At 43.9% G+C, this 24,358-nt stretch overlaps 1 protein-coding gene and 2 pseudogenes across 1 annotated transcript in view; 1 reads left to right on the top strand and 2 right to left on the bottom strand.

Annotated features, from left to right (window-relative positions):
* The window catches only part of LOC101517625 (zinc finger protein 717-like), a 38,118-nt gene that overhangs the window by 4,425 nt on the left and 9,335 nt on the right, over positions 1 to 24,358 (top strand). The window contains exon 2 of the mRNA XM_058665420.1: positions 23,141 to 23,267. Within this exon, the coding sequence (XP_058521403.1) occupies positions 23,141 to 23,267 (127 nt within the window). The remainder of the gene's footprint in view (positions 1 to 23,140; positions 23,268 to 24,358) is intronic.
* LOC101517375 (cytosolic iron-sulfur assembly component 2A-like) lies at positions 9,978 to 10,859 on the bottom strand (annotated as a pseudogene).
* LOC118758066 (U2 spliceosomal RNA) lies at positions 18,467 to 18,632 on the bottom strand (annotated as a pseudogene).

Raw genomic sequence — 24,358 nt, 5'->3', positions numbered from 1 at the left:
TACCAGAATTAGCCCCCAGTGCCAGCATCTGCCAGTTGGTGTTGCAGCAAAGCCCAACCAACCTTCATCCACTCTGATTTATGTTTGCACCAGTAGGAAGTCAGTCCAGCTTGGCTTTTCCCTGATCTAGCTCACATGAGGCCCACAGGCTTTGTAGTCCTGCCCAATCTGGTCGGCCCCATCCCAACTCACGCTCTCCAGTGGGAGTTGTGTTCCTGCAGGAGAGCTCTCACATTCCCCCTAGCAGCTTTACTTCTCCCCGCAACTTGGTCTTGCGTGTGCTGGTTAGGTGCCATGACCCAGTCTGGCAAGGCCTGCCTCACCTCAGCTTTTGCCAGTGGGCGCTCTAGCCTGGTCCGCCCCAGCCTGGCACAGCCCTGTTCCCAATTCCAGCTCAGGTTGGTGGAGGCTAAAGCCTAGCAAGCCCAGCCGGCACCCAGTCCAGACCTCATGTGTACTGCCGTGTGTTGCAACAGGACCCAGCCTGACCCACATTCCATTAAGTGCTTGGATTTGCCAGTGGGTGATGTGAACTGGTGCTCCTTGGTTTGCCCCTGATCTGCACCAAATGTATGCCTTTGGGTACCATTTGCTGGCTCTTTCTGGGCTGCTCCCTATCGTGGTTTTTGCACTCACCTGCATGGACTATGTGCCGATGGAAGAGTTTCCCAGGCTCGTCCATCAGAACCGTTCCCAGTGCTATATCTCGCACACACACGGATGGTTCCCTGGGCCAACCCTAGTTAGTCCACCTCCTGATCTAGCAGGAACAATGAATGGCCTTTCCTGACTGGCTTTCAACCCAAGCCGGTTATTATTGTTGGATATTTCAGCCCAGTCTAGCCTGGTGCACACACAGACACAGCTCCCATCTGGCTCTGACCCAGCTTGGCCTAGTCCCTCACCTGTCATGACCTTTGTGTTTGGATGCTATAGCCTGACCTAACCCAGCCTACCCCTATTCCTTCCACTCACTGGCAGGTGTTGGAACCTGGCCCTGCTCTGTCTGCTCCCCTCTAAGTCTCATGCAGTCTGGTATATGTGACAGCCTAGCTGAGCTTGACCTGTGCTCCAGTCTGGATTTTGCCCTTGCCAGTGAGGTAACATTGGCTTGGCCCTGCATGGTCGCCCCCCTACATAGCCAACAGTTGGAATTACCCTGCTCAGGCTGTCCAACACCCAGGCCTGAAACATGTGCTCACCAGTGGGAGCTGTGACCCCCCAATAGATTCTCCAGCTTCTCATGTTCCCCCACTCGATTCATTCCTCGACCCAGAGCTTACATGATTCTTGAGGTGCTAGGTTCTTGCCCTGCAGAGTCTGCTACTCCATCTTGGCATTCATGAACTGGAGGATGTTGTGATCCAGCCTGCCTCATACCCTCTGGTAGGATACACATGCAGGTGCTACTGCCTGGACCTGCCCACTCTGTCACCAGCCCCAGCACCCATGAGTGTCGTTGAGATCCTAGTCATTCCTAGCTCAGCCCATCTCTACCCCAACTCTTAAGTTAATCAGCAGAACTTGTATTTCCACAGGGTTGGGCCCATTTATCCCCTGCAGAATCTACCCCCGACCTGGTTGGTGTCTCGAGCTGGTTGGTGTCATGACCCTTCCTATTTTGACTCCTTCCTGTTCCAACACTTAGTCAGGTACTGGGATCCAACCCTGCCAGACAGTCCTTTAGTCATAGCTTTCATGTGGACTGGTGTGTGTCAGTCAGCAATGTTCTATGCTTACAGTCCATCTCAGGACTCCCATGTGCACTGGTGAATCAATCTGACCCAAACAGATCATATGGACTCTCCCAACCAAACCCCCAGGTCTCAGTCCCCACAGTTGCCAGCAAGTTCAGTGACCCCATTGCTGGAAGTCATACAGGATTCATCCCTCACGTACATTCACATTGGCCTAATCCATTGCTGTCTTTAGGCAGCAATTACGTACCCCAAAAAACCCTAGTACTCATCTCTGGGTGGCCAGCAGGTGGAGCTTAGTGTCCATTGGGCTCACTGGCCTCCCAACAGCCAGGACTCGATCACTGTGAGGTGATGGTGCCCATGGGCCAAGTCACACACATTGGGTCCTACCTGGCTCAGGTACTCTGTGCAGCCACCACACTGCAGAGGACTCCTTTCACCCCAGACCTCAAGGTTGAACTCCATTGGATTCTATGATTGATTTGCTCAGCAATCATGCAAAACCCTTTACCATGATGGCTACATACCTCGCTACATAGTTTGACTGTTTTTGTAACAATCTGTCTTTTCTTGATCTCTCTTGTGTGTCTGTGCTTAGGTTTTCTTTGTCAGTTGCTTCTGATTTCTGTCTTATCTGTGGTATGCCAAATCAAGTCTTTCTTCTATGGGAGTAATTCGTACTAGACAGAAATAGGAGTATGGCCAGGACGCCTTTGTTGGCCTCGTGTTTTAACCTGTTTCATAGTTTTGTGATTCACAGAGTTCATCTTTGACTAAGAGTGTTTGTCAAGTAATAGTATCCTCATTTGCGAATTGTGTATTTCTGCAAGTCTCTTCCCAGCTTCTGCGCCATACTTACCATCACACGTTTTACTTTTTCAAGTTATAAAACCCATCTCAGATTAGTATTGTGTCTCAAATGGATAGGAACTTTGTAAAGAGGTTGAAAATCAGAGCAAATACGTATTGACTTACATTTACTATTCCAATGTCTGTTATTCTTTTGTATCTACCCAGAATTCCGTCTCTTAGCATTTTTCAATTCGATTTTGGTGTGCACTGATGTGATTATAGTCATTGTTAAAAGTTTTTGTTTTCTGATTGAGAAATCTGAGTGACAGAAAAAAAGAATCACATGCACGACAATAGAGAGAGAAAGAGAGAGAGCTCTTCTATCCAGAGATATATAGAGAGGAGGAGTGACAGAGAGGAAGATCTTCCCGTTGATTCACTCTCCAAGTAGCCTCAACAGCTGGAGCCAAGCCGATCTGAAGCCAGGAGCCAGGAGCTTTTTCTGGGTCTCCCACATGAGTGCAGTGTTCCAGGCTTTGGGCCGTCCTTGACTGCTTTCCTAGGCCACAAGCAGGGAGCTGGATGGGAAGTGGAGCAGCCGGGATTAGAACCAGCACCCATATGGGATTCTGCTTTTGGATTTTCTATATACAAAGTAGTGTCATCTGCAAACAGGGATGTAGTTCTTGTATCCACAATACTCCTTGCTCTTTTACTTATTTTTTCTTTTGCAAATACTCTGACTAAAACTTCCACTGCTGTCTTGAATAAAAGCAGGGAGAGTGGTCATCCTTATCTGGTTCCAGATCTTAGGCAATCCTTTTAGCTTTCCAGGAGTCATACAATGTGGGCCCTGGGTTTGTAGCTCATTTGTTGAGTATTACTCAGTTAAATTGTTCTCTGCATCTGTTTAAATAATCGTAATTTTCATCTTCATTCATTGCATTCCTGGGATAAATCCCTTTAGGTTTTGATGAATGATCTTTTTGATGTGTTGCTGGATTTGATTTGCTAATATTTTGTTGAGAATATTTACCTCTCTGCTCACAAGGTTTTAATTGTGTTTTTGTTGTTGTGGTGGTGGTGTACATGTCTGGTTTTGACATTGACCTCTAGAATGAGCTTGGAAGAGTTCCTCCTTTGTTAGTATTTTGGAATATTGTTAGAAGAATAGTTATTACTATGCTTGACTGACTCTGGCATTCATTAGTAAGGCCTCTCTGGTCCTGCACTTTGTTGGAAAGCTTTTTATAACTGATTCCATACTGTTCCTCATTGGCCCATCCATGTCTTCTGTGTGTTTGAGGTTCAGTTTTTGTAAGTTGTGTTTTACTTGTAGATTTGCCTATCTTTTGGGATGTAAATGTTTCTAATGTTCTGTGGTAGTCTTTTGTATTTGTGTGTTATCTCCCTTTTCATATATGTTTGTAGTTATTTGTCTTTCTTTTATCTTTTGAAAAGGCATTCCTGATTTACATTGTGGTTTTAGTTTCTGTTTAATTCTACAATGAATTTTTAAAGTTGCTTTTTCCCCAAGCTCTTTTTTTAGAAGACTTGTTTTACTTGAAAGCGTTAAAAACAGCATGAGAGACACAGAGAGAGAGATTCCATCTACTCGGTCACTTCCCAAGTAATTACAGTGGTGAGTGCTGGGCTGAACCGGAGCAGGGGCCAAGAGCTTTTTGTAGGTCTCCTCCATGGATGCAGGAACCCAAGGCCTTGGGCCATCTTTCTCTGCTTTCCCAGGTCACAGCAGATAGCTGGATCAGAACCAGAGCACAAGGGACTAGAACTGGTGCCAAGAGGATTACCCTGAGGTGCTACCACATTGCCCCTTAGAGTTTTGTAATTTCTTTCCTTCTGTTAACTTTGATGTGGTGGTTTGCGATCTTCTAGGTCCTTAAGATGGCATTGTCACATGATTTGATATATTTCTGGTTTTTTGATGTAGCTCCTTACTGTTACATACTTTCCTTTCAGTATTTCTTTTGCTGTATTCCATAAGTTTTCATATGTGGTAACTATCTTCATTTGGTTGAAGGAATTTCAATCTTTCCTCTTTGATTTCTTTAGTGTTACCTTCCTTGTTCCTTTCTAATGTTTATTCGTTTGCCGTGTATCTGTAATTTTCAAAGTTTCTTTTGTTGGTTTCCAGTTTTATTCAATTTTGGTCAGAAAAGATATCTAATGTAAATTTTGAAAGATATATTTATTTGTATTGGAAAGGCAGATCTACAGAGAGGAGAGACAGACAGAGATCCCATTTGCTGGTCCAGCCCCCAAGTGTTCTCAACAGCAGGAGTCAAGCCATTCTGAAGCCAGGAGTCTCTTCCGGGTCTCCCACGCAGGTGCAGGATCCCAAGGCTTGGGGCTGTGCTCCTGCTGTCCCAGGCCACAAGCAGGGAGCTAGATGGGAAGTGGAGCAGCCGGGACATGAAGTGGTGCCCATGTGGGATCCCAGTGCATGAAAGGCAAGAATTTAGCTACTGAGCCTTGGGCTGGGCCCTTCTCAAATCTTTTTAAGGCCAATTCTCTGGTGATGAATTCGTTGTTATCACTTGTCTTGTGAAAGATACCCCTTTTGTGAAAAATAGTTTTCCTGGGTATAGTATTTTTGGTTGACAGTTCCTTTTTTTTTTTCTTTCATAGCTTGGAATATATTATTCTCTCTTTTTTAACATTAATTTTATTTGAAAGGCTGAGTTGAAGAGAGAGGTAGAGACAGAGAAGTATTTCGAGAAATTGTTCACTCCTCCGGTGACTTAGGCTGAAGTTAGGCGCCTGAAATTCCATCCTGTTTTCCATTTCCATGTGGGTGGCAGGTTTCTGAATACCTGGGTCATCTTCCACTGCTTTTCTGGGAGACTTAGCAGGGAAATGGATTGTTGTAGAGCATCAGACTCAAGCCAGCACTGATGTGAGGTACTAACCCAGCAGGCATCATTCTATCTCCCCCTACTTCTTTGCTAAGATGGTCGAATATTGGCTCACTTACATGTGACTGGACAATTTTCTCTTGCAGGTTGTAGAATGTTCTTTCTGTGTTCCACTTGTGACAGTTTAACAATAATGTGTCACAGGGAGTTTTCTTTCTGGCCATGTCTGTTAGGGCACTGTGATACTTGCTTGCGTCTTTCTCCACATTGGGACTGTTTCAGCTATGGGTGTTTTGTTTGTTTGTTTGTTTGTTTATTTATGTGTGTGAATAGATATTCTGTACTGTCAGGATTAATCAAGCAGACAATAAGAAGATGCTTAATGGAGGAATGCTTTTATTAATCTACACTGCAGCCATCATCCACACATTCATGATAGCACACTTTATGTGAGAATACACAGATTTTTATACCCCAAAAGAACACAGGTGTTGCACAAAAGCTTTCATGGATCCTTATGTGAAGCTAGCAATTCTTAAAGTAATTATTCTTTGGCCCGCTGTGGTAGCCTAGCAGCTAAAGTCCTCACCTTGCACATGCTGGGATCCCATTTTGGTGCTGGTTCTCATCCTGGCACCCCACTTCCCATCCAGCTCCCTGCTTGTGGCCTGGGAATACAGAGTATGGCACAAATCCTTGGGACACTGTACCAGCGTGGGAGACCCAGAAGAGGCTCCGGGCTTCTGGCTTCAGACCAGCTCTCCTCTTGCTGTTGAGAACACTTGGGCAGTGAATCAACAGGTAGATGATCTTCCTCTCTGTCTCTCCTCCTGTGTATATATCTTGACATTCCAATTAAAAAAATCCTTTTAAAAAAGAATAATTATTCTTATATTAGGCAAACTAAAAAAAAAAAGTAAGAGAGAAGACATTAACAGCGCATGTTGGTATGCTCTGGTCTGTTATTTATAAGCAGAGGGAGGCACAAAGGAGAGATAGTGCTGTGGATTTTGGTCTGCCACTTGGTGTTCCAAGGTTAAGACAGAAGCCCAGGTGTTCCTGGCTTCTGACTAGCTCCCTTGTCCACTGATGCACACACCTCTATCATTTCCTCCTGTTGTTGATATTTTGAAGCATGATTACGTTGACTGCGTGGTGATGATGAGTTATGGTTTAGATTTGCATGATTCTCCTCCAGGCTACCCAAAGAGAACTTAAGCTAGTAAGAATTAGTGTAAAAGTACACAGCAGGGCCAATAACTAACTATTCAAGAGATCTAAGGTAGAAACACCACTGGTTGGGCCCGGCGGCGTGGCCTAGCGGCTTAAGTCCTCACCTTGAACGCCCCAGGATCCCATATGGGCGCCGGTTCTAATCCCGGCAGCTCCACTTCCCATCCAGCTCCCTGCTTGTGGCCTGGGAAAGCAGTCGAGGATGGCCCAATGCATTGGGACCCTGCACCCGCGTGGGAGACCTGGAATAGGTTCCTGGTTCCTGGCTTCGGATCGGCGCGCACCGGCCCGTTGCGGCTCACTTGGGGAGTGAATCATCGGATGGAAGATCTTCCTCTCTGTCTCTCCTCCTCTCTGTATATCTGACTTTGTAATAAAATAAATAAATCTTTAAAAAAAAAAAGAAAGAAAGAAACACCACTGGCGATGCTTTCCAGTAAATTAGCTCCTGAAATTTCTTTTAGTTGATTATCAAAAGTTTCAGAAATAGAAGCCTGTAATTGTGCAGTTTCAATAATGCCATTGACACGATTTTTTATGTTGCTTGATTGTATCCCAAGGAAAAAAATTTATTTCAGGGGACAGGTATTAGACAAACTGAAGTAAAAGTCCAATCACACTTAAGGGATAACTGTTTTGTGATAAATTGTAACTGATCACCCAGTAACAAAACAGCAGATTCAGGATCCACAACCTCAGCCTGTAACTGAGACTCAGTGTGTCGTTGAGTCACTCAAAATTGTTCCGAGTCTTCTTGTTGTTGTTGCACAAAATGCACGGTTTGAACTTGTAAGGTGACTCCTGCTCTGCGGCCATGGCAGTGATTACAGTGAATCCCAGGATGGCGGTTATCAGCACTCCAATGAATCTTTCTGTTCTTTTCAGTTTTGTAATAAGGGTCTGCAACATCAGGGTGGAGGGAGATTCTTCCCAACGTCTTCTCAGTTGGACAGGAACCCACCTACTTATGTGAGCTGTCAAAATGTAGATCGGTTCATGAGAGAAATTGACATGAATAGAACTATGAAGACAGGTGAACAGGCACAATGAACACATGACATAAGTCTCATAGTTTTGTTCCATTTTATAGTTCCTTTAAGTGGCACAAAGGGCAGTCTTACACATGCCTGAGTATACACTGTGGAGTTGATTTTGAATGATACTGAAAACTCACCAGAATTGTTTAAAACATATCCAATCCATGTTTTCATTGGGTATATAATTCTTTTACCAATTTCCATGTGTGGCTTTGATGGAGATATCCTGCTCCATGCCAGATAATAGAATCTGATAAATTTATGTAGGTCTTTATTGAGTCAATCACTTCATACCACTGTAGTATTTTTCCTTTTGTTTTACTCCAGGCAGACCCCATAGGGCTTTGATCCTTGACATTTCCATAGGAAATACTAATCATCTGCCAGGTTTCCGGTCTTATGCACGAGGCCTGCTGTAGCCAATAAATGCCATAATTAGTACTGGTGGTGTACGCAGAACTCCTGACACGTCAGTGCCATTTATTATGGAACCACCAAACTCCAGATAGAAGAAAAAGGGCTTTTTCTGTATTCTTACTAGTTTTGTTTCTGAGGGCTGTAATCCACGCTCTTCTCTCAGGCTGTAAGCAATGATCTCCAGCCCCAATACGTATTGGAATTCTCTCTGAGCCTAACCCATGCTTTCCTCATGCTGCTGTTCCTTCTTCCTCAGGTAGTAATGGCCCCTGTTCATCAAAAGGCCCTGGAAGCCATGTAGAATCATGAACATACTAGGCTCCAGATTGTGCCTTTTGTTCTTGGTCATGTCTATATCACAGCCACCGAGCTGGTAACCACTGCTCCTGCGAATATGAAGACAACAGCATAGCCTCGGCCTCAAACCTTGACATTTTCCTTTTTCCACTGGCGATTTCCAGTCTGATACGAATAGGTTGTGCATCTGTCTGAGGCAGTTTAGTCCCAAGACTGAAGTGAATGTCTGCAGGGGAAAAGTTTTCTGAATTTTTACTTAAAACTTTTAGTGAATAGAGCCTTATTTAGAATCATGCTAGGGTTCCTGTCTCCCCCTTTCAGTTTAAATAACGGTTTTTCGTGTGTGATGGGACCGTTCTACTGTTGCTTGTCCTTGAGAATTGTAAGGAATTTTAGTAACATGTTTAATGCTGAAATGATGTAAAAACTGTTGAAAAGAGGTATAATAAACAGGAGCATTATCAGTCTTAATAGTACGGGGAGGACCCATTACATTAAAGCATTCATATAAATGTTGAATAAGTGTAGAAGCTTTTTCAGCAGGTAAGGGAGTGCCATTGAAAGCCAGAGTAAGTATCTATAGTATGATGTAACTAATGGAGATGTCCAGAAGAAGGAAAATCAGTAACATCCATTATGCTATTACTATGCTCTTATTATGCTATTACTATGAATACCTCTGGGGTTTTTGCCTGGAGGCAGATGTGATGTGTTAAATTGTTGGCAAATTATAATATAATGATATAATGATATAATATCTTCTGCTTCTTGTGTGATCAAATTAAATCAAGCTTTGGGCTCGGCGGCGTGGCCTAGTGGTTAAGGTCCTCGCCTTGATCCCATATGGCTGCTGGTTCTAGTCCCGGCAGCTCCACTTCCTCTCTATCTCTCCTCCTCTCAGTATATCTGACTTTGTAATGAAAATAAAAATAAATCTTAAAAAAAAAATTAAATCAAGCTTTAAGAACTCTCCAATTAGAAGGTGAATAATTATGAAATTCAATGGCATCTGAATACGAATAGCAATCAGTTGGTCAAGGACATGATTTCCTTCAGATAAGGGGCCAGAGAGATCAATGTGTGCTCTAATTAGCATAATAGAAAGAGGATACTGTCTTTCATGTACAATTTGCTGCAAAGAAATAAACAGTTGATCAACAGGTAAAGAAGATGGAGAAATGTGAGCAAAAGAAATGTTTCACTACAAAAGCAGAATATTGAGGATCAGTTACTATGTTGAGCGCAGAAGAATTATTGCTGCTAACTCGCCCTGTTGAATAGAAGGATAAGTTGTTTGTGTAATTTTTTTTGTTGGCCAGGGCCAAGAAGTCTGTTCCACCCTTGCATATTTGCATTTGTAAAATAAGTAGCAACATTAGGAATACGGCAAGTTGAAATGATGGGGTCTAAAATCAGTGAAGTTAGTTTTTTAATTGCTTCTGTTTGTCCTCTGGAAAATGATTTTCAAAAATGCCTAAAAAATTCCATGCACACAGTTTACCATTCAGTGCTGCTGCCCAGTAATTGTTCCACCAGTTGCAAAGAAAGAGGCGCAGTGATTATAGAAAGATCAGCTCCGCACAGCTGCAGAAGTCTCAGCCTTACTCTACCAGTTAACACAGCAATTTTTTTTTCATCTTTTTAACATTTATTTTATAGGCCAATGATTTAAATTGAATACATTTGGGCACGGTAGATATTTGACATGATAAGTAGCTGTATCAGAAGCGGCACCAGAAAAATAGCAACTCGTGTTACACATAAGAGCTAGAAAATATTTTTCTGTCTGATCACGTAAGTGTTACAAATCCTGAGAGTGTTATCTGCTGAACAAATCAAGTCCTACCTTATAATTAAATGTTACTTGGAAATAATCCTTTAAAAAAGATTTTGAGGTAAAAAATCACCTTTGTATTAAACATGAGTCTTCTCTATTTTACAAAGAGTTTAAACAAATGTAGCAAATAATTACGATTTGGTGGCTCTTAAGACAGCGATTAGTCAGGCTCCAGGACACACTGTTCCACTATTTCCGGTACTTTGGGATTCTCCATTGCAGCGGCCACCCGCTCTTTGTCATTGATCTGCTTGTTGATGTCTTCTTCTGTTGAGTGAATTCCTTCAGAAATGTAGATCTCCAACTAATGTTTAAATGGCAAACATCTCTGAAGTTTTACTCTTAAGCATAGCCCAAAAAGAATTGCCAAAGAGCAATGAGGTACTATTGGTGTGAACCTGATGACAACCAGGTAGTCATCTTCATTTATCTCCTGAACCTCCACGCAACTTTCTGTCACCACTTCCTGTTCTTCCAAAGTATTGGACTTTTCTGGGTCCTGGATAGTTCGGATCAAATCATAAACCTCTAGCGCTTTCTATTCCATGATCCGGGGCTGCCTGGCAGCTCCGGCGTTCAGAGAAGCCTTTCAGAGAAGCCTGAGAGCCACAGGACTCTTCAGCGTCCAGGAGAACAGCCCGGATACCGCTCCGTCCTCACATTCTGCCATCCCTGGTGGCTGTCCCACCCAAGCCACCATCTCTCAGCAGTTGGTCTCAGGATTTAGCAACTTCCTCAACATAGCAATTTTATTTATATAAGTAACAAGCTTCTTAGGAAATTTATTGAGAAGGAAAATCTACTCAATAATTGGTGTACCAACTGTTCACCTTCTGTCACTGTTAAAAAGTAGCTCCCATAATAAAAGGCCTTATCCTAAAGATATTTCTGCAGCTATAATTTTGGTAAGCTGATTTGGCCTTATTTTCAGCTGAATGCTCTAGGGTATTTTCCTTGTATCTTTCTCAGCTGTAATCAATGACAGGGCCAGTAGAGGCATGGTCTCAGTATAGATATGTGGATCTTGGTGGTGGCCTATGGGATTGGGGGGGGTACAGAGACGCTTGGTCTCATGGGTTGTAGGAGTGCCAGCTGGGGCTTTGGGGATTGTCTGAGTCTTCTGAGTGGCAGGTTCATGGTTACAGTTGTAGTGCGACTTTCCTTACTTCTAGGAGAAACATGCAGTTCCCAGCAGTGTCTCCCCAAATCTCTGCATAATCTTTTCACTGATCTAGCTTATCCCTCAAGCAATTACCTTGTCTGTGTTATTGCTGGGGTCTGTGCAGTAGGTGTGGATGAAACGAAGGTGTGAAGAAAACAGCTCCCCTGCATGGCAGGGCCCAGGGGAGCTTCCAGCTGCTTGGCAGGGCCAGGCGAATTTCTCTCTGACCACCTTGATGCAGTCTCACCCCCTTTTTGCATGGACGTTCAACCACTCCACTAAGAATTCTGTAATCTGTTGAGTCATCGTTTGCCCCTGTGAGATGGCTTTTGCAACCAACGTGAGCTTGAGAGTTAATGTTATTGATAAAGTCCTGGTGAGTGAGCCTTTAACTGTGCACAGGAGTACAATTAAACCCATGCTGTTTCTGGACACCTTGTTGTGTGCCTACCCTTTGCCCTGAAATCTGGCCCAGACATATAGCATGCCTTCTGGGAAATGGCTTGATAAGAATTTTACAAACTAATGGAAGTGATGGGAGTATGGGCTGGAACTGCTATGGCAAAAAATATAGCTACTGTGACTGTAAGGGCTAGCCTGTCTTTGCAACTTTTTAGAACATAAAAAAATGTAGCTGTTTTAGCCACTTTCATAATTTTTTAACTAGAGGAAATATAGGGCAATTTTATTAACATCATAGAGATATACTTTTGATTATTGCTTGATTGTTTATGAGGTTGTAGAGCCTGCAGTTGTAGGGGGACTTAATGTTTGAAACTTTTGTCTTAGATCTTTATGTTTTTTCTCTTTTGATGTATTTCTCCCATTAAGTGATGAATAAGTTGTGAAAATAAAATGTAGTTCGTTGGCCTTGGAGTTCTGGCTGTCACCTAATGGCTACTTCTGAAGGATGAATAACGGCTTGCTTTAAAGAAACTGATTATAGTAACTTACAGAATTATCTTTAAGAGCACCTGGTTGACCATGAAGTAAAAATTAATTCAACATCTGTGCATGCTGGTTTAGTTCTGAACTTAAATATAGTAAATCAAACGTTTGCGCAGAGGCTTGTGATGTGTCTGAGTAAATAAAAAGCACAGCTTCTTCTTGATCTGTAGCAAGAGGGCACCAAGTGACAGTGTCTGTGTCTTTTCTTATCGCCAACTCCACGCACCCTTCTCGAGCTCCGAACTCTGCTGGAGCTGGACTCAGGCATGTTATTCTCTCTGGAATTGGGCATGGAAAGGAATGAGCGATTCAGTGCTTCCAGGACTGCCCAGGCTATAGCATCCCAAAACCAGTTCACAGGACTAAGAACATAGCTCAAAATGTTCTGGAATTGTGACCTGAAGTTACTTCTTCCAGACGCACATGGTCATGGCCAGTGTGTAAGTCCAGTTGGTGAGTTTGTGTATGTCCACCTGGTGGCTTAGAGCAGAACTAGAGGTTGTATCTGCTGGCATCGACTTTCAGATACCTGCTTTCAGGGTCTTCTTGGTTTCACTAGCCCTGCACTGAGGTTTTTTTTTTTTTAAATTTACTTATTTATTTAATTTATTTGAGAAACTGCTATAACTATCCCTGCCCTTCATATAAACAAATATTCCCCAGGGCTGACTGTCATGTGTGAGCTAGAGTGGATATCAGCTTTTCAGTTGAATCAAAAGTATCTGATCTCAAATATATTTTCTGTTGTGATTGAGAGACTAAAGCAATTATGAGTATATTAAATATAAGTGACATTCTGCACATTAGGTGCATTGTTTCTATTTCTATTTTTATTTATTTATTTTTGGTTAGAATTTTTTTTAATTACATTGCATTATGTGTTACTGTTTTATAGGTACTGGGATTCCCCCCACCCCTCCCCAAAACCTCCCCCCATGGTGGATTCCTCCACCTTGCTGCATTGCCACAGTTCAAGTTCAGTTGATATTCTTTCATTGCAAGCATATACCAAACATAGAGTCCCGCATCTTATTGTCCAGATAAGTTCAACGGCTTCTTGGGGAGACCATCTCTGGTCTGAAGGTAGAGCCAGTAGAGTGTCATCCCGATCAATTAAAAGCCCCAATGTAACATCAGCATTAATTTATAATGTAATGGAATAGAGGACAGAGTATTGGGTAGCCAATATGTTAAAAGTAAAAAATACAAGTTCTTAACCACATGAGGTTGAGATAATATTACATTTTACAGGTACTATTTTTCATATCGACATCATTTCATCTTAAATTAAGGCAAACGTGGTATTTAACCTTTTGGGATTGGCTGATTTCCCTTAGCATTATGGTTTCCAATTGGTCCCATTTGGCCACAAAGAACTGCATTTTGTTTTTTTTTAATAGCTGAGTAGTATCCCATGGAGTAGATGAACCATAGCTTTCTTATCCAATCCTCTGCTGATGGGCATTTTGGTTGCTTCCATGGTTTTGCAATTACTGATTGTGCTGCTATGAACATAGAGGTGCATGTAGGTTTCTCGTGTAACAAGTGTTTTGGGTATATTCCTAGGAGTGCTATTGCTGGATCATACGGTATGTTGAATTTGAGTTGTTTGAATGTTCTCCATACTGATTTCCATAGAGGCTGTACCAACCTGCAGCCCCACCAGCAGTGGAGTAGGGTTCCCTTTTCCCCGCAACCTCGCCAACAAGTATTGTTGGTGCTTTTATTCATGTGGGCCAGTCTTACTGAGTTTTTAAGATATGCTTTTGTGGTCATTTTTGTGTCCTGCTCCCCAGTTGATTGCTTCTTGCTTTGTGCCCAACATTGTAGGCAAGGTGGAAAAGGCAATCCTCTGGCTACCCTGGCTGACACTAAGTTAGATTCTCCTAGATCTCAAAGCCAAATGGCTGTGGAATATTTTACAGATGTACACCAGATGTGTGTGAGGTAGGAGTCATGCAGACCAACATATCCATCATACCAGGGTGCAGTTATTTACCTGACTGCAGTGAAGATCTGGAAGCTCCATCCGCTCATGCGGGACTAGAGATGGGTGTTATCTGTTCTTGGCCTCATTGCAGTAGGACTGACATGGGCTTCGAGGGAAAGTTCTAAACTCACATCCCCACCTTCAGTGTAGTGTGGTTAAAACCTGATTCCTGAACAGTCATATATGGACTCCCATATATCTAACTAGGTAGGACACAAAGATTAGTATTGAAGATTTTTCTGCACACCCCTCCTAAAACTGTTCTACTCCTCAATTGTTACCATATGGCTTGTTTGAAGTATAAACCTGTTTGGACTATCCTAAACTTCGCGTCGTTCAGTAGAAATCACGCTTGAATACTTTAAGCTGCTAAATAGATAAATAAAAATAGACACGAGGCAGCTGAATAGTACCATATAACTATTTTAAGGTGTATAGCAGCCAGTTGTGCATAAACTATAATTGAGATGTCAATGAAGTAGTCGCAGGGTGTGGTTAACAACTTGCATTTTCTAACATGCTGGACACTCAGTACCATGTCAGTTAACTTCATTTTGTTGTAAATTGTTGTTGAAATTGTGTAGGGGCTTTTTCATTGGAGGGGATGATATTTTGCCAGCCCTACTTTCAGACCAGGAATGGTTTCCCAAGGAAACTGTTGAATTGATCTCGAAACTGTTGAATTGATCTCGACAATAAGATGCTGGACTCTCTGCATGGTCCATGCCCGCAATGAAGAAATCCTGACTGGTTGTGATCTGTACTACTGTAACAATGTGGAGGAGTTCAGTGTGGGGGGAGGTATTGGGAAGTGGTTGTTTTGGTTTTGAAACTGTGTCATAAAATGAAATAAATGTAGTTGAGAGAGAGAGAGAGAGAGAGAGAGAGAGAGAGAGAGAGAGAGAGAAAGAAAGGGGAGGGGGAAGGGGAGGGAGGAAAAAAGAAACTTCTTGCACTGCTGGCATCCCAGTGGGCACCAGGTCGAGTCCTAGCTGCTCCTCTTTCAATCCAGCTTTCTGCTAATGCTCCTGGCAAAGCAGTGGAAGATGATCCAAGTGCTTGGACCCCTGTCACCCACATGGGAGACCCAGAGGAAGTCCTAGATGTCTGGCTTTGGCCCTGCTCTCCTTTGCTGTTGCTGGTGTTTGCAAAATAAACAGCAGACAGCAAAGCTATGCATGTCTCCTTGTTCAGTCGCTCTCTTGTTGAAATCTTTCAAATAAATAAATAAATCATTCTTTCTTTAAAAAAAAATTGATTTCCGGAGCCCAGGCTATGGCATAGTGTTAAGCCTCTGCCTGTAGTGCATTCATCCCATTTGGGCGATGGGTCGAGTTTTGGCTGCTCCACTTTAATCCAGCTCCCTGACAGTGGCCTGGTAAAGCAGCCAAGGGTGATGCCCCAAGTGCTTGGACCCCTGTACCCACATGGGATACCTGGAAGAAACTTCCGGGTCCTGGCTTTGGACTGATCCAGTTCCAGCCACTGTGTCCATTTGGAGAGTGAACCAACAGATGGCAGATCTGTGTGTTTATGTGTGTGTACGTCTGTGTGCGCGCGTGTATGGTTCTTTTACTCTTTTAAATAAAAATAAAGTAAATCTTTAAGAAAACAATCTGACTGCTTTGTGCCTTATGTGGGAAGCTGGATGGTAGAAGCAGTTCCTTGGCTACACAAGCCGACTTCTAGGCTGCATATCTGGATTTCTTGTCACCAGCTTTGTGCAGTTTTAGGGTTGTGTCACTATACCTGACCAAGGCTGCTGGTCAAGTCAACGGAAGCAGTTGTGCCCACCCGAATGCCAGTTGTCCCTTAGTGGTAGCACTCATGTAGTGGCTCCACCTGTGAGAAGTAGCCTAGAAATATTGACTTTGAGACTTTATATAATGTTAGGCATGGACAGAGTTCTGAGGCAAAGTCCTTTGTTTCATTGACCACACCACTTCCCAGCAACTGGAATCTTGTTCTGTCTTCCATAGGTTTAGGAAGGTTAGTAGGACAGTCCCTTGGCTGACTGGCTAAGGAAGATCCAAGGGAGTCCATCAGCAGGTAATGACCTTGAGCAGGGAAGATAGGGCACCTTCAAGCACTTGATTTTACCATCGCAGGCATATTACTGGTTTTAGGATCATAGATCTAGATAAGCCAACCCTGCTTTCTGCTTTCCAGTGGAATTCATGGAGTCTTTCTGTGTTCTACCTGGAGCTGAGAGAGTTAGGTTATTGTTATATTAAAGCAAGAATGTTGTCTCCTGCCTGGGTTTCTTACTGTGAACAGCTGTTTAAATTGATGTTTCTGTGGGAAGATGATTGTAGGACCATCTTACACAGTTGCCATTTTTTGGTTTGTTTTTATGAATTATTCCACACTGTTACAATTTTTTTTTAACAAATGTAGTGACCATTAACTGAGATAAACTGCTATCATTTTGCTTTGCATTTGTCTGTCCTAAAGGTTTAAGTCCATTATGCACACATGGTCTGATTTAGCAAGTTATATCTGTACTTCCTAGTTACATTTGCTATAATTGAGTAATAGTAGTTAAGCGACATTGTTAATACATATTTAGACACTTGATGCTTTTTAGATATTTTGTGTTTATGCCAATTTACTATTTACACTGCTTTAATACCTTGGAATTTAGTATACCAGGCTACTCTCCTTGACTTCTTGTTAATATCACTGCTATTTTGTTTTGTCCTGAGGTTGATCATTTTCCCAGTTAGAGACAGGATCCTTTGTCTTTAACATTGTCAGACTTCATCTTGGAGGGGAAACATTATGTTATGTATGTGATCATTACAGCTTCTTCTCAGGTAGGACATGTGTCAGTTCTGCTTACAAGTCACTGATGAAGGCAAAGCCAGTGCGAGACTACAGATCTGCTTATGTGAGCTCCACTGCAATAGGATATTTAATCCGTATGCATTAAAAAGTGTTTCGTCCGGCTAAGCCAGTAATGTGGACACGGCAAAGGATCTGGGGATGAGGCACCGACAAGCATCACAGAATTTATATGAAGCCTTGCTCAACTCCCGTATAAATTTAATCAGAGGTGGCTTTTGGTTTTTAGTTTTTTGTTTTTTTTTTTTTTTTTTTTTTTTTTGAAAGGCAAATATACAGAGAGAAAGATCTTGCATCTGTTGATTCACTCTTCAAGCAGCCACAACAGTTGCAGCTAACCTTATTTGAAGCCAGGAGCTTCTTCCAGGTCTCCCGTGTGGGTGCAGGGTCCCAGTGCTTTGGGCCATCCTTGACTGCTTTTCTGGGTCACAAGTAGGGAACTAGATGGGAATTGAGGCAACCAGGACACTAATCGGCACCCATATGGGATCCCAGCGTATGCAAGGTGAGGATTTTAACCAATAAGCTATCATGCTAGGGCCCAGAGGTGGGTCCTTATGGAAGTAAATAATGTTTAATGAAATCATGTGAGTGGGAACCAAATTTAATATGGTTAGTAGGTATATATGAAGGAAGAAAATGCTGTGTCTTTTTAAAGATTTTTTTTTATTTGAAAGGTAGATTTATAAAGATGGAGAGACACAAAGAGATGTTTCTTCTGCTTGTTTTATACGCTAACTCGCCACGATAGCTAGGGCTGGTCTGATCCAAAGCCAGGAACAAAGCTTCTTCTGGGTCTCCCTCATGCATGCAGAGACCCAAGAACCTCAGCCATCTTGTGGTGCTTTTCCCAGCCTATTATCAGGAAGCTGGATTGGAGGTGGAGCAGCTGGAAGTCAAACTGTGCCAGCATTGTATGTCAGCACTGCAGAGACTTAACCTACTGTGCCACAGCATTGGGGCCATGCTTTTAATTAAAGTCTTAGCATGTCTTTGAGTCATTTTATATATTTGGATCATTTTGGTTAGCCCTGAAATCCTGCTGCATACCACATCTTTGTCTGCATCTCATCATGCCTTCCTGAGTATAGATCATAAGTCCATTGTTCATTTGGGTATCTCCATATTTGCATATTTGACCCATAGAACTTTGAACATAGCTTGAACAAATTCTGCCTCGTTATATTATGCTCCTGCTTTTATCCTTGTGTCCCATTTCCAGTTCACAGCATCAGTATCTGATGCAGACACCCCCGTGTCGGTGCTCCCCTTCTTGCCCAGCGCACAGGAGATTGTTACCAAATTATGACACTTCTGATTCTTCTTCCCTTTTTAAGAGTGATTTTCTATTCTGTATTGTTCTGCATCCTGATGCGGATGGTCATGTCCTGCATTGTTGATGTCCTTGTCACTCTCCTGTGACAAGCCCTTCCTCATTATCTTTAACCTGATAAGAACAGATACTACACTTGATCTTAGCCAAAAGGCCGAAAAGCGATTTGTCACTATCTTTATAGGAAACTACTGCTAAAATACAAATCTGATGAAGTAATTTAAAGGTAGAATGACTAGATAATCAGTTTCTTGAACAAGTTCACTGCCTTTATCTCTCTCCACAGCCTAGGAAACATGCACCTAGACATAATATATTTCTGTTGCTCTAACCTATGTTCTTATTCTTTTACAACCACACATTTATTGTCTCCTTCATGACAACACATTCTTGTAGAATATCTACATATTTGGCATTTCAGTAAAGCAAAACCTTATGGGACTTTTTTTTACTTGCTTCCCTGATATATATATGTATATTTTGAAAGATTTATTTTTATTGGAAAGACAGATATACAGAGAGGAGCAAAGACAAAGATCTTCTGATTCACTCCCCAAGTGGCCACAATGGCCAGAGCTGAGCCAATCTGAAGCCAGGAGCTTCTTCTGGGACTCCCACATGGATGCAGGGTCCCAAAGCTTTGGGTCATCCTCGACTGCTTTCCCAGGCCACAAGCAGGGAGCTGGATGGGAAGCGGGGTTACGGGGATTAGAACTGTTGCCCAAGCAGCTCCCTGCAGTGTGATGGCTGTGGGGGGGGGGATGCCCCTGCTGGGCCAGACCCAATGCTGGGGACTAGGGCCAAAGCCACTGCAGAAAGGCAGTGACCAAGTCCCTGGCTTTGGTGCCAGGCTCTGCCTGCTGGCTGCCTGGTGGCAAACTCTGGTGTTTTTAGGATATGTAATTGCTGCCTAGGGACACCCATGAATAAGAACAGTGTTAGTGTTAGTGTAGGTGAAAGATGAATTCTAGGTGATTCCCAGTAACGGGGTCATGAAACTTTCGGGAAAGCATGGAGACTGAGACCTGATGGTTTGGACGGGAATGTCCATAAGATCTATTAGGGCCAGACTGATTCACCAGCCCTATTAGCAATCCTGAGATGGGCTGTTAGCCTCGAGCATCACTGACTGCCACATGCCAGTCCACACCAAAGCTAGCTCTGTCTGGCAGAGCTAGGTACCAGTACCTGACTAGTGGTGGAATAGTGGCCGGGTCACACTTGGCAGGTCAAGACACTAACCAGCACGTGAGGGAACTTGGACCGGCGCTAAATTCTGTGGTGGAAGTGTGGGCCCAACCCTCTGGAAATACAAGTCCCTCAGGTTAGCTAGTGAGCTGGGATGGTGATAGGCTGAGTTAGGTGTGACCATGGCACCTGCCATCATTTTCGGGTAAAGGAACCGATGGCAATCTGGGCAGGTCAAGGCAGCAGCACCCAAAGGTGCATCCTAAAATGTGGGGTGGTCCGGGCTGCAACTGGAAGGGGGACCAAGCAGGACCAAGCAAACCCCAACTCACAATAAAGAATAGATTTCAGGATGGAACACATGTCATTCCGAACTAGGCTCTTATACCTATTGGTCTGCAAAAGCCAAGGATACTAGGCCACAAGCATCGAAGGCAAAGGTTGAGACAGGTGGGTGTCTTAGCCAATTGGGTCAGAAGAACCACTGGCACGCACATAATCTGGGGCTGGGAATAGACTCGGTTGGGGAGCTGTGAGAGTACACCCTTGCTGGGTTGAGGTTTCCATGGGAGAGTGTGGGGGCCAGAGTGGGGGCTGCATTCTGGTCTGGATATGGCTGCAATCTCCCTTGGCACAAGTGTGAACTGGAGCTAGGTGCACTGAGCTGGGTTAGATGCCAGCACCATCTTGTGCTCTGGAAAACCTGGGTAGATGTAGGACAGACTAGGCTGGGTCTCTGCCCCTGCTGAGCCATGTGTGAGCAGTATCTGGGTATGGATAAGCCTTGGCTGGGCTGAAGCATCCAACATCAAGAAATGGAATGGATTGAAGGCCAGCAACGAGGGCTGACCATGGAACCACCAGTAAGTGCAAGATTTGGCATAGGAAGAGGTTCTGGTGGAGGAGCTTGGGAAACTCCTCTTTTGGGACACAGTACCTACAGGTGAGTGCAGGAACCATGATACGGAGCAACCCAGACCAGGCCTGAGGAAGATACCCATACATTTGGCATAGCTAGGGGGCAGACCAGGCAAAACCAGTTAACTTCATCCACTGGCAAATCCAAGCACCAGCATAGAGTGTGGGTCAGGCCAGGTTCAGTCGCAATACAAACCAGTGTACATAATGGAATGCCAAGGAGAGGTGAGCCTTACCAGATGTGGTTGCAGCACCCGAATAGCACAGGTGAGAACCAGGGAGGGAGGGGGCAGAGCCGGCAGGGGGAAATTGGGCTCCACCGCTGGACAACCACTTTCACTGGAGAGCGTGAGTTGGGATGGGGGCAGACCAGACCAGAAAAGCCTGCAACACTTGTGGGCCTCAGGTGAGCTAGATCAGGGAAAAGCCAGGTTGGGTTGACTGTTCCTACTGGTACAAGCAAAAAATTAGAGTGGGTGAGGGTTGGTTGGGCTTAGCTGCAGCATCAGCTGGCAGAGGCTGGCACTGGAGACTTAATCTGTCAAATTCAACTCTAGAACCACCTGGAGAGTGCACAGTCTGGAAGTTGGAATGGCCTGGTAGGGAGATAATGGGCACCTCCCTCTTGGGGTACCACTCCCACTGGAGAGCACGAAAACCAAGACAGGGACTGGGGTGGCTAGACAGAAAGGCACCCACCAGCATGTATGTGGGCTGCATAGTAGGGTTGGTTGGGTTGAACTAGGCCTCAATGCCCATTGACATGTATGAGAGCTAAATGGGATGTGGGACAGACTGAACAAGTCTGGTACATAGTGGAAAGCACGGGAATGAGGGTAGGGGGCAGGCCTGGTGGGGGTTAGAGGGAGTCGCCCCAAATAGGCTGCAGCTCCCACTCGCTTGCGTGAGGAGCCGAGTATGAAGTGGGCAGGATTGGGCTGGACTGCAGCACCCATCAGTTCATGTGGAAGACAGGGCTGGAAACAGAACTGACACAGCAATTGCAATGATCAGCACCTTTATAAGCTGATTGGGGTGACAGACTGTGCTGGATCCTGTACTGGCAAGAACACACAAGAATCAGGTCTGGGACCACCTCAGACGAAGTTTCTTTGGAGATCCCTCCAACTGAACTGCTGGTCTCAGAGCCCCAACCATGAAGAAACTGCCAGCCAGTGAATTCTGAATAGATTTCATCGTGATTGGAATGGCAAAATTGGCAGCAATTCAGAACTTTTGAACTATCAAAACTACTTGAGCAGGACCCCTTGGAGCATGCCTCGCATCAGGGACCTGGGATGGGTAGGAGGCTAGGTGGGGCTTTTCCCTTTATTTCTTTCCTGACCCCCAGATACAGGGGAAGAAATGATGATATTAGTGTGGAAACAGTAGTCTTACCCACTTGCCTGTAGCCCTTGACCCTTTGTACCCTAAGCAAGTAAGACTAATTAAAAAAAAATTAAGAAGAACTGTTGCCCACATTGGGTCCCGGCACCTGCAAGGCAAGGACTTTAGCCAATAGGCTACCATGCAGGGCCCCTGATTTATGTTTAACTCACATCTAATTTTGTCTAACATGTTATTTCAGGTGTGTATTTATATTTAGTACCTTTATGCTAGATCATAATCTCTGTGGAAGAAGAAAACTTTCATCATGCTGATTTCTTTAGAAACAAGTATATTTCCATGTCTATAATGGAAATACTGTGATAACCTTAGTGTTTAATAAATTAGTATGAAGACAGTATATTTCTTTTTTTTTTTTTTTTTTAAAGATTTTATTCATTTTATTACAGCCAGATATACACAGAGGAGGAGAGACAGAGAGGAAGATCTTCCGTCCGATGATTCACTCCCCAAGTGAGCCGCAACGGGCCGGTGCGCGCCGATCCAATGCCGGGAACCAGGAACTTCTTCCGGGTCTCCCACGCGGGTGCAGGGTCCCAATGCATTGGGCCGTCCTCAACTGCTTTCCCAGGCCACAAGCAGGGAGCTGGATGGGAAGCGGAGCTGCTGGGATTAGAACCGGTGCCCATATGGGATCCCGGGGCTTTCAAGGCGAGGACTTTAGCCGCTAGGCCACGCCGCCGGGCCCAACAGTATATTTCTAATGTGACCTTTTTCAAATATATAGGGTACAAAGTACACTTTTTATAGATATATAAGACATACCTAGGAATTGGGCCCAGCATGCTAGCCTAGCAGCTAAAATCCTCACCTTGAACATGCCGGGATCCCATATGGGCACCGGTTCTAATCCTGGTGGCCCTGCTTCCCACCCAGCTTCCTGCTTGTGGCCTGGGAAGGCAGTCAAGGATGGCCCAGGGCATTAGTGCCCTGCCAACCACATGGGAGACCCAGAGGTGGCTCCTGGTTCCTGGGTTCGGGTCGGCTCAGTTCCAGTTGTTTCAGTTGCTTGGGATGTAGATCAATGGGCAGAAGATCTTTCTCTGTCTCTCTCTCTCTGTATGTCTGACTTTGCAGAGATATACTTAGCAATGAAATCTGATGTTTCATGTGCTTGTGAATCCCCGGGATAATGAGTTGAGGAGAAATATGCCGTTGCAGGGCTTGGTGTCATTTGAGGATGTGGCTGTTGACTTTACCTGGGAAGAATGGCAAGACCTGGATGATACTCAAAAAACCCTCTACAGGGATGTGATGCTGGAGACATATAACTGCCTGGCATCTTTGGGTGAGTAGAAGTCTCAATATTCCCAGGATCTACTGTGTTAGTAACTATATGAATGCTTATGAAGTTTAGCGTCAGTCAGGTTTACAATTCCAGGCATTGAGGAATTTTAATATTCACTCCTCTCAAATAAAGAAGTGCTGGTTTTTTCTCTGGAAGCCATGATATTGTCATTCTTCAAAGTACCCAAGTTAGTCCTTTGGAAAAAAGCTCTACATTATTTCCCATTCACAGGGCACTGCGTTCCTAAACCGGAGATGATATTGAAGCTGGAGCAAGGAGAAGAGCCTTGGGTGGTAGAAACCTTAAACCAGAGGCACCCAGGTCAGTCTGCAGAATGGACAGGGAGAATGGGGAGAGTAGACCCCAGCCAGTACTGGCCGTGTTGAGTTGTTCTCAGTAAGCTTTCCCTCCAGGTGCCACGCCTGAAGACAGCTGGACTCATGTGTCAGATACGTGCCTTGAACAGACTCCAAGGATGGCTCTCACGTGGAAACCAACAAGCTCCCTGCCTCTTTTTTGTTGAGTATTTCCTTTTTTTTTTTTTTTTTTATTAAAGATTCATTTTATTTTTATTACAAAGTCATATATACTGAGAGGAGGAGAGACAGAGAGGAAGTGGAGCTGCCAGGATTAGAACCAGCGGCCATATGGGATCAAGGCGAGGACCTTAGCCACTAGGCCATGCTGTCGAGCCCGAGTATTTTCTTTTAAAACTTAAATTGCTCTATCACACTTAGACTCTCACTTGACCCAGTACTTTTTGAGAAATACTGTTGCCTTTTTTCCTCCAGTCTAATAACCTGCTTTTTCCCAATTGTTTTTTTTTTTAATTAGCCCAGTGCTTGTTAATTGTGCAGCTCCTAGTTGCTAGTGTTTTTGAAATTACTGGGTAACAACAGAGAAACATGTTTCCTTTCAAAGGGCTTAAATTAGTTTGAGAGAATAACGACAAATATCCGTAACTGTGAAAGAGAAACCTCAAGTACTTTCTAGGAAGGAATAAAAGGTGGAATATTTTATTTTAGGAAATGCCCTCTAAGGAAGGGCATAAGACTGATTGTTAATTTTGGGCTACCTTAGTTTTGAGATGA

The sequence above is a fragment of the Ochotona princeps genome, chromosome 6 (assembly GCF_030435755.1).
Source record: "Ochotona princeps isolate mOchPri1 chromosome 6, mOchPri1.hap1, whole genome shotgun sequence".
NCBI lineage: Eukaryota > Metazoa > Chordata > Mammalia > Lagomorpha > Ochotonidae > Ochotona > Ochotona princeps.
This window is presented reverse-complemented; position numbering and strand designations above follow the sequence as displayed.